This window comes from Ceratotherium simum, chromosome 3 (genome assembly GCF_057802395.1).
Source record: "Ceratotherium simum simum isolate JZ-2026a chromosome 3, ASM5780239v1, whole genome shotgun sequence".
NCBI lineage: Eukaryota > Metazoa > Chordata > Mammalia > Perissodactyla > Rhinocerotidae > Ceratotherium > Ceratotherium simum.
The window spans coordinates 38396109-38409960 of NC_141902.1; the positions used below are offsets into that span (position 1 = coordinate 38396109).

The 13852-nt window shown below is 39.7% G+C and overlaps 1 protein-coding gene across 1 annotated transcript in view; it reads left to right on the forward strand.

The window, feature by feature from the left end:
* CHP1 (calcineurin like EF-hand protein 1) overlaps window positions 1–13852 on the forward strand; it is a 40751-nt gene that overhangs the window by 6861 nt on the left and 20038 nt on the right. The window contains exons 2-3 of the mRNA XM_004421436.3: window positions 2398–2470; window positions 12801–12881. Of these exons, the coding sequence (XP_004421493.1) occupies window positions 2398–2470; window positions 12801–12881 (154 nt within the window). The remainder of the gene's footprint in view (window positions 1–2397; window positions 2471–12800; window positions 12882–13852) is intronic.

A 13852-nucleotide genomic window follows, 5' to 3' on the forward strand; every position in this document is an offset into this window, starting at 1 on the left:
GGACCTACGCACCGCTCATCAAGCCATGCTGTGGCAGTGTCCCATATACAAAATAGAGGAAGAATGGCACAGATGTTAGCTCAGGTCCAATCTTCCTCAGCAAAAAGAGGAAGATTGGCAACGGATGTTAGCTCAGGTCCAGTCTTCCTCACCAAAAAAAACCAAAAACTAATATAAAAAGAAATACAATTTGAACATTTTCCTTGTTAAAGAAAAGTAATCTTAAATATATAATACTCTAAGTACTACAAACTGATCCACTGGACTAAATATTACACAGTTGTTAAAAAGGACTCCAAAGTAATATAGAAAAATTATGAATTAATAAAATGAAAAGTAAGCTATTACAATTATGTAAAGTGTACACATGACTGATACTACATGATATATGAAGAAATGAAAACAGTGGTGTTGAGATTGTGAACGAATTTTGTTTTTTCAAAAAATCTTTTTGGTTGGGGCGGGCCCAATGGCATAGTGGTTAAGTTCATGCACTCCGCTTCAGCAGGCCGGGGTTCGCAGGTTCAAATCCCAGGCACGGACCTACACACTGCTCATCAAGCCATGCTGTGGTGGCATCCCACATACAAAATAGAGGAGGATGGGCACAGATGTTAGGGCCAATCTTCCTCAGCAAAAAGAGGAAGATTGGCAGCAGACATTAGCTCAGGGCCAATCTTTCTCACTAAAAAAAAAAATCTTTTGGGGAAGTTAGTAATTCTTTAACTGACTTATTTTTGTTAAACTAAAAGGAACTTTAGTTATAGAGCAGCCTTTGAGGCCCGAGGCCAAAGCAAGGGTAAACTGGTCAGGTTCCTGAAGTAAACAGCTGTGGCTGGCAGAATCAAGAGAAAGATGGAGATTAATTAGCGCAGCAGTAAAGCTCTACCTTCAGGCTCACAATGTAAGGATGTGATGATGATAATAGCTAACCTAGAGTGCTTACCATTTGCCAGACACTTTGCCAAGCACTTTCCTCTGGTGGACTAATGGTTAGTCCACTCCACAACCCATTCACTGACCCCTCACTGGCTAGCGGTGGTGCCGTGCATGGAATCAGAGTCTGTCAACCTGACCCTCACAGGAGCGTGCTCTTTACACTGAGCTGTGCACACCTGCCTGGCTGGCAGAAAGGTCCGCAATTGCTTCCTCAGTGCCTCGACCCCTGCTGGCTCTGCCCTGGTTGGGAATGATTCTGCCTCCTTCTCTGCTCTCTGCTCTCCTTAGAGATCTAGTCCAGAGCAGGAGCCCAGCTTGGGGTGAAACCTGATGCTGGAGAATTCACAGCTGTACCTAGTGTCCTCTAACCCCAGCTCTGGGCCACTCACTTCCTGCTTCTCCTGCTGTGCCCCTGTTTACTTTGTCCTATTGTTCCCCAAACTACAAGGGAGTTCGGAGAGGAGGACAACTCCCAGAATTCCCTAGCCACCCCTTTAAGCCCCTGAAGGTACAGCCTAGGACAAAGTCCACACTTGCCACACCCTTCTTGGCTGTGGTCTTTTCTCCTTTGATAACTCTCTTTTTTTCCCCTCCTACCTCTAATCGGCCAAGACTAAACTATTTCCCAGAAATTCCTTTTTGCATTTTCAAAGTTTTATTGTATACCTGCAGTTATTACCTCATTTTAATTGTCAGCTTGTGCCTGAGTTAATCCAAAATGAGGAGCAAAATAGCTTCCTTGGAGATGTCATCTGATGATAACATGACCATTTGACAAATTGCCTAATTTGCTTTTTGGGAGCCCATTCCTTACTGGGAACTCAGTGGAGCTCGTGCAGTCAGTCACGGAAAGAGGCTGACTCAAGGCTGTGGTGACCTTTTACCCAAAGGTTAGTCCCAAAGGAAAAGATAAAGCCACCAATTCTTGGTACAGGAGTAAACCAGATTTAAAAAATAGAATCTGTTTGACGTGCCTCAGTCTTTAATTCAGTACAAGTTACCTACCCAGTAGTGAAAGTGTTTCTACTGAAACATCAAACTGGTTAATAGGTATGTGGTTTTAATCAAAGCATGCATTTTCATAGCCTCTAAGCCAGGGCACTGAAAGGTAAAAGTTTCACAGTTTCCTTTTAAACTAAATTTGGCTTTGTTTTGTTAAATCTTAACCACCTGACATTTAACACAGTCTAAATTTAGCCTAGACTTCATTCTTAAGAGTCAGTTTTGATTGCTCTTGATTTAGTTTATTTTCTAACTTCTTTCATTCTTTAGCTTTTAAACTGTCTGCTTTGATGCTCTAGAGATGAGTTAGAGTTGAGACATCCCCCCATTTTCCTCACTTTGAAGCATTTGATGGTGGGTGGGACCAGAAAGGCAGCTGACTTCTGAAGGGCCACACTTGGGTTCAGTTTGAGTGGAGGGCGACTTCTGCAAGTGGACTAACTTTGTGTTCTTTAGTTTCCCACAGTCAGATCACCCGCCTCTACAGCCGGTTCACCAGCCTGGACAAAGGAGAGAATGGGACCCTCAGGTAGGCACATCCTTTCTTAGTTCCTGGCAATGTCTGAGTAGCTGCCTTTATCCCAAGAGCAGACATGGTAGGCATCCAGCATGTGGGGAGTGGAGACCATTTCTTTACTCATCTTTGAGCATCGCTGATCCACAAGGGAGTTAAATAAGCAGAACAGTGGCGTTACAGTTCTCACTAGGTGTGTGCTGCTTTGCTCCAACTCCCCTTCTTTGGGTGGCCGTTGTTTGGTCCTAGGAATGTGCTTTTGAGAATTTCAGCTCTCTCTGCTTGAGTTTTCCCACAGCAATTTCCCAAACATGTTAGCTTTTAGGAGGTTGGCCCATAGCAATCCAAGATGGTCTAGGTTGTTTTGTCCTCTCTCCTCTCATTTCCCACCCCAACTCCTAGCCCTAGGATGTATCACTTTATATGTATTAATGTTAGATAAGATGTTCAATATTTTAGTCTAGAGCAGTGGTTTTCAACTGAGGACTATTTTGCCCCTGAGTGGCAAAATGGAGACATTTTTGATTGTCACAATTGGGGAATACCACCGATGTCTAGTGGGTAGAGGCCAGGAGTGCTGTTAAACCTCCTACGATGCACAGGCCAGCCCCCCCACAACAAAGAATTATTCTGCCCTAAATGTCAAGAGTGCCAAAGTTGAGAAGCTTTGGTCTAGAGTAAGTACTGTATGATTTCAGAGTCATGTAATGCTGTATCATTTCATATTTCTAATAGTCTTATCATAGTCAAATGAAATATCTCTTTACTACCACCTCCCAACCCAACTCTCAGTAGCAACCTTTTGTTACTTTTGTACTGCTTTGATTGATAGGTGTAGAATGAAGCTGTTTGCCTTTCTGGTGGCTGGCAGGAAGCAGTTTAGGACTTCTTGGGAAGGTTTCTAGCACGGATGTGGGATGTAGCACAAAGCAGGGAGGAATATAGTTGCTAAGCCTTTGTACATAATCCTCAGGCAGAAGAGCTAGAGAATGCTGGTAAAGCCATAGAGCCATGTTTGTTGAGGGCAAAATCTGCTGTCACTGGAAGCTGGAATTGACTAACAGCATGCTGCACAGTCATTAAATGTGCAAAGACTATGCACATGAAACTAGCACATGAAACTTTGCACTATGTGCAAAGACCACGTAGTGCTTTTTCTTCTTTTTTTTTAAATTTAGGCAAAGTACACATAACATAAAATTTACCATTTAAAGTGTCCAATTCAGTGGCATTAAATACGTTTACAACGTTGTGTAACCATTACCATTATCTAGTTCCAGAACATTTTCATCACCTCAGATGGAAACCCTGTACCCATTGTGCAGTCACTTCCCATTCCTCCTTAGTGGTTGCTCCTGGCAACCACTAATCTACTTTCTTTGTCTCTCTGGACATTTCATATAAATGGAATCATACAGTATGTGGCCTTTTGTGACTGGCTTCTTTCATTTAACATGATGTTTTCAGAGTTCTTCCATATTATAGCGTGTGTCAGTACTTCATTCATTTTCCTGGCTGAATAATAGTCCATTGCATGCATATACCACGTATTGTTTATCCATTCATCAATTGGTGGACATTTGGGTTGTTTACACCTTGTGGCTATTATGAATAGTGCTGTTGTGAACATTTTTGTGTGGACATATGTTTTAATTCTCTTGGGCATATATCTAGGAGTAGAATTGTGGGTCATATGGTAATTTTATGTGAATTTATTGAGGAACCACCAAACTGTTTTCCATAGCGGCTGTACCGTTTTACATTCCCACCAGCAATGTGTGAGGGTTCAAACTTCTCCACATCCTTACCAACACTTATTATCTGTCTTTTGATTTTGGCTTTCCTAGTTGGTATGAGTGGTATATCATTGTGGTTTTGATTTGCATTTCCCTAGTGGCTGTTGAGCATCTTTTCATGTGCTAGTTAACCATTTGTATATCTTCTTTGAAGAAATGGCTATTCAAGTCCTTTGCCTATTTTTTTAATTGGATTATCTTTTTGTTGTTGAGTTGTAAGAGTTCTTTTTAGATTCTAGATACTAGACCCTTATCAGTTACATGATTTGCAAATATTTTCTCCTGTTCTGTGGATTGTCTTTTCATTCTGTTTATAGTGTTCTTTGAAGCACAAAAGTTTTACATTTTCATAAAGTCTAATTTATGTAATTTTTCTTTTGATGTCATATCAAAGAAACTACTGCCAAATCCAAGGTCATGAAGATTTACCCCTATGTTTTCTTCTAAGAGCTTTATGGTTTTAGCTCTTATATTTAAGTCTTTGATTCATTTTGAGTTATATATGTGTATATGTATATGTATACAAAATGTGTATTATGTATGTATGTGTATATATATATATATATGGTATGATGTAAGAGTCAAACTTTATTTTTTTGCATGTGGATATTCACCTGTCCCAGCACCGTTTGGTGAAGAGACTATGTAAATTTGCACTTAAAAAATAAACCAGACTAGAAATCTCTGTTTTTTTTCCTTCCGCTCCAATACTTGAATAATTTACTTGAGTTTGGGATTACATCTTCCTCATAAAATCGGATTTAACCACTAAGATATAGAATTCACATTAGTTCTGAGTCCTTTTCTTTTTGGAGAAAGTAAGTGATTTGTAAATGTATGTGTTTTAATCACTTTCACTATTTGCTGGAAAACAATGGAAAAGCTTTTGTAAAAGGAGCTGTTTCCCCTTAGAAGGGTGAAAACTTTCCAGGTGTCGGCTAGTGATACCTGATCCTTAAAATCTAAAGAAGATTTGCTCAACCCCTAAAACACCATTTTACACTCTGTGGAAAGTCAGTGAACTAACTCACTCATTTGATAGGTATTTATTGAGTACCTGTGATGCGCTAGGCACGGTTCTCAGTGCTGGTTTCTACAAATTCTTGGTGGGGGAAGAGATGGTAGGAAGCGATGGGGTAATTTTTTGATTTCATGGTTACCTGGATCTAACTGATTCTTTTGTACTCAGCTTTACAAAGCACTAGGTCTGAAATCTGTTCTTTGATCTCCGTCATGATGTAGATTAAAATATGGGAGAAACCGCAAGCCACCTTGAGTGCAAGAAGAAATTACCCCATTGCACTACATAGTAAACACCTAGCATATTATGTGTATGGATCCACTCATTCTGAGGAATTTCACACTGGCTGTGCCTCCTGACAGTGGCCATCTCAGCCTCTGGCTGTCTTGTTAGATTGTCTTCCCCTCAGCCCCAACCCCATCTTCTCTTCTGCCCCCTCCAGCCTTAGAGATGGCCTGGTGAACTCTAGATTCTTCTATAGCACAGAACGATTTAGCTGTCTCCAGCCTTTATTGCCAAACTTAGCTCAAGGCCTGGCTTGACCTTTCCAGAACCCATCAGGGTACTCAGTCAAATACAAACGACCTTCAATCTTTTGTTACCTTGAACAGGGTCCACTTTCTTAAGAGGGTTATTAGGAGAAATGTTTTCCCTTCTACATTTTCTTCACTTCCAAGATCCTCCATATCTGGGACCTAAAGCCACATTGTACAGAGTGAGAGGCTATCGCGTACCATCCAAGGCATTCTGTATTCTTTTGTAGTGTCAGTGGGAACATAAAACGGAAACTATGGAACCTCTGGTTAGAAATGGAGCTTCTGCAAAGTGCTTTCACAGATTCGTCCCAAAGTATGTTTTATGGAACACTAGTTCCTTGATCTACCAGTTGATGTTGTGTTAAAAAGAAGAAAGAAAATAGTTATTGACTAAACTTTGTGAAAATCTTGGAAAACAAGGGTAAACAAGCTTCTTTATTACAGGATTTCTTGGCATCTTTACTATGCTCAAGTGAATTGAGCATCTTCAAGAGGGGAGTATGGTAAACACTATTTGCCAAATTGATTTGCTGTTTCACTGTGGACTTCCTTTTACATGGACCATATCGTCAGATTGGTATTTCGTAGGATATAGGTATATACTATAACCTCACAAATCTTACTTTCTTCAGATGCCATTGTTTTGGGTGAAATATTTCTACCACTGCTGTTAAAGCTTCTGAAAAGGCAGCTGGGTCCTGTAAGGGGTCCTGAAATGGTCCTTTGTAGGTCAGGTCAAAATAAGAGCCTGGTCAGCATCTGAATACAACGATGGTTTCTTTTGTTTAAATATCCTCTGTGCTGGTCTAATCTATGGTGTTAGAAGTCAGGATAATGATTACCCTTTAGGGAGGGGAGCAGGTAAAGACAAAGGAAGCATGAAGGAGATGTCTAGGTACTTATATCAGTTTCTTGATTTGGGTGCTGGTTACAATCGTCACTTGGTGAAAATCCATCATGCTGAATGCTTGTGATTTGTGCTCTATTCTATATGTCTGTTATACTTCAATAAAAGTTTACTTTAAAAATATCCTCTGCATTGAGCAATTTTAATATTGGGTCTTTGTCAAATAATACTTCTTCTCAAATAATACCATGATGAAAAATATTCCTCAATATTAAATCATGCAGGGTAAGTTGACTACAGAGGTCAGTACAGACCAGCTAAACTCTGCAAGGAAGTTATTACTACTGGGAATTGCTGGTTGTCTGTGTTGTTTCATATCACTTAAAAAAAGGTTACCTGTAAGTTTTAGGAGATTGTGTCCTGAATGGTAGGCATTTATCTGCTTAAACACTAATTACTTTTGAGGTTCGTTTTCTTGTTTGACGTTATCCAGCGGACAGATGGTTTCAATGTCCTGGACAAGCACTTGCTATGTACACCGTGGTATCAGTCATTCCAGAATAGAGTTTCACAGGTGAGAACCAGGATGCCAATCTAATTCTCATTCTTTTAGTAGATAGTCTTTTCTTTCCTCTCTGAAAGCTTCAAATATCTCCTCTTGATGTTCTGAAACTTCACAAAGATGTACTGTTTTGTGGGTTATTTTTCATTGTTCATTGCTCAGTGTTAGCTGAACCTTCTCAATCTAAAAATACGTCCTTTAGCTGGGAAGTTTTCTTCTGTTATTTCTTTGATTATTTTGTCCCTTCCTTTTGTTATTGATCTTTATGGTATTTCTGTTGCTGTCTGTTGGACCACCATGACCCAACTTTTCTGTCATATTTTCTGGCTGTTTTCTGAACATTTTTAGTCCACAATCATATTTTTTTTTAAGTTTTTTTTTTTTTAATAATTTTATTTATTTATTTATTTTCCCCCCAAAGCCCCAGTAGATAGTTGTATGTCATAGTTGCACATCCTTCTAGTTGCTGTATGTGGGACGCGGCCTCAGCATGGCTGGAGAAGCGGTGTGACGGTGCGCGCCCGGGATCCGAACCCAGGCCGCCAGCAGCGGAGCGCGCACACTTAACTGCTAAGCCACGGGGCTGGCCCCACAATCATATTTTTAATTTCCAGGAGCCTTTTTTTTTTTTTAAGACTTTATTTTTTTTTATTTTTATTTTTTGTCAAGAAGATCAGCCCTGAGCTAACATCTGATGCCAATCCTCCTCTTTTTGCTGAGGAAGATTGGCCCTGGGCCAACATTTGTGCCCATCTTCCTCCATTTTATATGGGACGCCGCCACAGCATGGCTTGACAAGCGGTATGTCAGTGCACACCCGGGATCCGAACCGGCGAACCCTGGGCCACTGAAGTGGAGCACTCGCACTTAACCACTGCGTCACTGGGCAGGCCCCACCAAGAACCTTTGTTGTTCTCTGATCTCTGCTCTATCATAGTAGCTTATTTTTGTTTTACAGATACAAAAACTTATCAAATGTCTATTGGATTACTTATTAAAATCTTTCAGAATTCTCTTTTCTTCCTTGAATTATTATCTCTGTTCATCTTGATTCTTTTGTGCTATTAATTTTCCCAAAATACCAGGTGAGCCTTGGTTGTCCATTCATATTTATGAAAAGGCCTGCATGGATTACTGTAGAAAACTGGCATGGGTTTGTTTATGGTTGGTTTCTTCACAGGTCTTTCCCCGGATAGAAGGGCTGACTTCAAGCCCTCTATACCTGGAGCAGGGCCAATAGGTTGGTAAACCTCCCTTTAGGGTATGTGGTCAGGGAGCAAGGTGACAGATTTGCAGCACTCTTCCCCAGATAAAAGGAGTATGTTCCTGGGGAGGCCAACCCCCACACTTGGTTCAAGCCCTGCCCAGGTAGATCTTTCAGTTTCTTTCCATAGCAGCTCTCCATTTTTATCCTGAGGACAAATGGTTTTATATTCTTGGGATTGTGCTGGCAGCAGTGGACAGCTAGGCTGTTCTTTAAGAGTTCCTTTAATTAATTACCCTGAATGCTGCTTCCCTTACCTGGCAATTCTGAGGGTAGTGCCTTGCTGAAATCTGTTCTGATTTCTTGTCATTACATTTGCATCTATTTTCTGGCTTCCAGAGTTTGTCAAAATCCCTTGTCTACTAGTACACTCTTCCCACCCTGGTTGGTTATATCATGGATATATTCCCATGTGTACATTTTTGCTGACATTTCAGGGGGAGTTAGAGAATAAAAGGAAGAAAACTTGTATGTGCCCACTATCCTCAACCAAAAATCAGATGCAGCCTTGTAAATAAGCCAGTCTGGCCCTAAAACAGTAAAACAACTAGCAAAGACTGGATTCAGCACTTGTTGACACTTTATATGAAAAGAATTCTAGTATCAAAACAACAACAACAACAACAACAAAATTATCTTATTAATTTAATTTAAAATATTAAATGCTTTAAGGCCAGCCTCAGTGGTCTAGTGGTTAAGTTCAGCACACTCCTCTTCAGTGGCCCAAGTTTGGTTCCTGGGTGTGGACCTACACCGCTCTGTTAGCAGCTATGCTGTGCTGGCGGCCCACATACTAAAAAATAGAGGAAGACTGGCATGGATGTTAGTTCAGGGTGAATCTTCCTCAGCAAAAAAAAAAAAAAAATGTAAATGCTTTAGATAATGGAAATTATTGTCACTTCAATGTTAATATAAATAATTATATTATAAATATAATAATCTCTAAATAAATAAAATAATCTCTATTATACTACTTAAATATGGAAAACTGTTTTCTTCATTGAATATGTTCCCACAGGTATGTCCTGTTAACAAATTTTAATGTCCTCATTCTGTGTAGGTCATCTAATAAGCATTGACCCTGGGTCCTTGAAATATAAGTAGTTAACAGTGAGGATGAATCTTCAAGTAAGAGAAGAGACTTGCACAATGAAGATCAGTGTAGAGGCCTGGCACTCTGGTTACTAAAGATCTCTCAAACTCTGGTTTTTCAGAGCATCCCTGTGCCTGTGAATGTCTAGAAAACCGTTTTTCATTGGGAATTTCTTGGCCACAAAGAATGCCATTATACACAGTTCTGTTCACGGACTTGCCTACTACCAGTAATAATATCTTTTCTTAAAAAATCTTCCAGGAAGATTTTCCTAGGTATACTATGACGTAGAATATAATATTGGTATGCTTTTTTATAAGTACACACAAATCTACATTTTGAACAAATCTTACACTTGTGGTGGTTGGGCTGCTTGCAGTATTTACTTTTCTCTATTCAGTTTGTGTTGGTGGACAAATTTGAGAAGCTAAGTTTTAGAGAAATTGCCCAGATGATCTCCATTCTACTATAGAACAACTAATAATAATAGTAAACTGTATATTGTTTAACAGTGTACAAACTATTTTTTATACTCTTGCATTTTAATTTCGGTACTATCAACAGTATTCCCTTGGTTTTATAGAACCACATTTTATATACAATCTGAATTCTAAGAGTAGAGTTAAAAAGTGTCTGGGGCCGGCCCCGTGGCTTAGCGGTTAAGTATGCGTGCTCCGCGCTGGCGGCCCGGGTTCAGATCCCAGGCGCGCACCGAGGCACCGCTTGTCTGGCCGTGCTGAGGCCGCGTCCCACATGCAGCAACTAGAAGGATGTGCAACTATGACAGACAACTATCTACTGGGGCTTTGGGGAGAAAAAGGGGGAAAAAAAAAAGGAGGATTGGCAATAGATGTTAGCTCAGGGCTGATCTTCCTCACCAAAAAAAAAAAAAAAAAAGTGTCAAAGGACAGGGTTTAGGTCCTTATTGACGTTGGAAGTCCAAGACTAGATCCCTTATTGAGACTGATGGAATTCGGGCTAGGTTGTGTGCTCACCACTTGATACTAGACCTGGTATTTAAACTGTGCCTTCTCAGCTAAAATTACTTAAGTTTGTTAGACATTAAGCTGAGGTATGTGGCCATGCAATTCAAATCAGCCTTAATCTTCATTTAAAAGGGAGTTGTTATTGTTCCTTAACCTCTGTCAAAGAAGAGGAGCTACATTTTGGTGATAATGTGGACTTTGTATTATAGAGCAAATTACATAATAAGAGCTTAGAACATGTTTGTTGAATTAAATAATCAGGACCTCAGTAATTTCCTTTATCTTTTATCATCTTAAGCAACCCAGTTATCTTATGAATGGCTTCTTCTGGTTCATTCGTTGATATAAAAATTATTACCCTAAGTGATCAAGGGAGATTAGAATCCAGAGTTATCATTCCAGAGCTTTGTGGTCAGTCCCCTAGGTCAGTTTCTACCTGTATCACCACCAGATGTGGTGAAGACAGACTTGTTGAATTAATTAAGCACTGTGTAAATGTTAAACCACAAGAACAGAGTGTTGAAGGCTCCTGGGTAAAATAGGAACATTTCATTAGCATTTAGTATGAAGGGCGTGCAAGAAAAAGTTTTATCTCTTAGGTTAATAAACATCTTGAAGGCAGGAATCAGATTTTTTTGAGTTTATATTTTCTCTCTTTTTTTTTTACTTTTTATCTGGAAATAATTTCAAACTTACAGAAGAGTTACAAGAACAATACAAAGAACGTTCACGTACCTGATACCCAGATTTACCAGTTTTTAACATTTTGCCACATAACTTCAGTGTGTATTTACTATAACAGGGACATTCTCATGTGAAAATCAAGAAATTTAGCATTTTGATATAGTACTATTGTATAATATTCCATATTATCTATGGTCCATATTCAATTTTTACCTATTGCCTCAGTAATGTCCTTCATAGCAATTTTTTTTCTAGTTTAGGATCATGCATTGAGTTCAGTTGTATGTTTCTTTAGTCCCCTTTGATCTGGAACAATCCTCTGCCTTTCTCTGTCCTTCATGACATTGATATTTTTGAACAGTACAGCACAGATATGTTGTAGGCAACTTCATATTCTTGGCACAGACTATCAACCAAGAAGTTTTTGTTTTTTTTTTTTGCTGAGGGAGGTTCCCCCTGAGCTAACATCTGTGCCAGTTTCCCTCTATTTTGTATGTGGGTCGCTGCCACAGCATGGCTGACGAGTGGTGTAGATCTGCCCCCAGGAACCGAATCCAGGCTGCCGGAGTAGAGTGCACCAAACTTAACCATTAGGCCACCGGGCCGGCCCCTCAAGCAGTTTTTAAAAAATACTTCTTGAACATTTTTTGGGAGAGCACCTTTTTTTCAAAAACTTTAACATGGGGAAGAAATGTGGTTTTTTAGAAAAAAGAAGATGTGCTTTGATTTACAGACTTAGATTTAAATCGCAGTTCTGCCACTTACTAGCTTTGTAGCACTGGGCAAGTTACTGTATCTCACTGACTTTCAATTTCCTCAGCTCTAAAAGGGTATAGATGAAATGTTGGCATGAAGAAATGACATAATGTATATAAACAGAGTTAGAGCGGCACCTGATGTGTAAACTGAATGGTAACTAATAATATTTACTTCAACATAACTTCCAAGTTGTGAAAGGGTGACTGCTCTTGCTATGTTCGAGGGTTAAATACTTCTCTAGCTCCAGTCTGTAGAAGGCAATGGAGAACAAACCACAATCAGAGCAAGGAAGCATGGAACTCAGTTAGTTGTCACACTTTATTCTTTCCTTGGATGTAAATAGTGCCTAAGAATTCCTTACATTTCATAGGTGCTATACATCTTCTTACCAAGGGTATGGAGGCCCCTGTGAATTTTTGCTCCTGTATTCAAGCTAGGTGGTGTTTGATACTTCGCTGTTCACTCTCCAAACTTAATAACTAAGTACAAAATGGTAATGTTCAAGGAATCATTTACAGGGATGGCTTAGTATTTGCTTGTCGGTTGGTTTGTTGACGTAACCTGTGTGCTGAATTCACTGGAATGTGGCATGGTCAAATCTGGCTTCTTCCACTCCTGAGTTGGTGTAGGAAACACTTGGCAGCTATTAAAGTGCTATTCTTTCCAGTTGTTTAGTTTAATTTGCCACAGAAGTAAATTCCAGGAGGTCGTATTTTTGCTAGGTTGTACTCTTGCTTGACTGAAGGAGTTCATGCTAAAGGCCAATGGTTTCTAACTCAAGGTAATTCTCTTGGCAGCCGGGAAGATTTCCAGCGGATTCCAGAACTTGCCATCAACCCACTGGGGGACCGGATCATCAATGCCTTCTTTCCAGAGGGGTGAGTCCTCTTAGTTGTTGGGTTTCCTCTCCGAGGCTAATCTGAAATAATGATATTGGTTGGGTCATCAGGCCATGATCTTCCTGATTATATTAGGCATTCCTAACTTGGTCATATCTAGAATTATCTCTTCTGTTCTACCCTCCACCCCGTTTTAAACTTCAAATAGGTATATGAGCTCATCTTCAAAATTTTGTCTTTAATCTCTGTTTATTTTTGATGGTAAAACTAAACTTTTTAAAAACTTTTATTTGGGGGCCAGCCCAGTGGTGTAGTGGTTAAGTTCGCACACTCTGCTTTGGTGGCCCAGGGTTTGTGGGTTCGGATCCCAGGCACAGACCTATAACTGCTGATCAAGCCATGCTGTGGTGACATACAAAATAAAGGAAGATTGGCATGGATGTTAGCTCAGGGCGAATCTTCCTCAGCAAAAAAAAGAAAAAAACTTTTATTTGGAAACAATTTCAAATTTACAGAAAAGTTGCAAAAAATTGAAAATAGTACAAAGAACATCTGTATGTCTTTTACCCAGATGTGTCTATTCTTATATATTGTTAACACTTTGCCTCATTTTTTGTGTGCTCTCTGTCTCTCTCAGTCCTAGCCGATAAAAGTATAATCAAACCACACATATAATTATAAATTTTCTAGTAGCCACATTAAAAAAGTAAAAAAAAATAAAGTTAAATTAACTTTGGCAATATATATTTTATTTAACCAAATATATCTAAATATTATCATTCAGTATGTAATCAATATTTAAAAATGATTAACAGGGCTGGCCCTGTGGCGTAGTGGTTAAGTTTGGTGCGCTCTGCTTCCACGGCCCGGGTTCGCGGGTTTGGATCCTCGGCGTGGACCCACGCCACTCATCAAGCCATGCTGTGGCAGCTACCCACATACAAAGTAGAGGAAGACTGGCACAGATGTTAGCTCAGGGCCAATCTTCCTCACCAAAAAAAAAAATTATT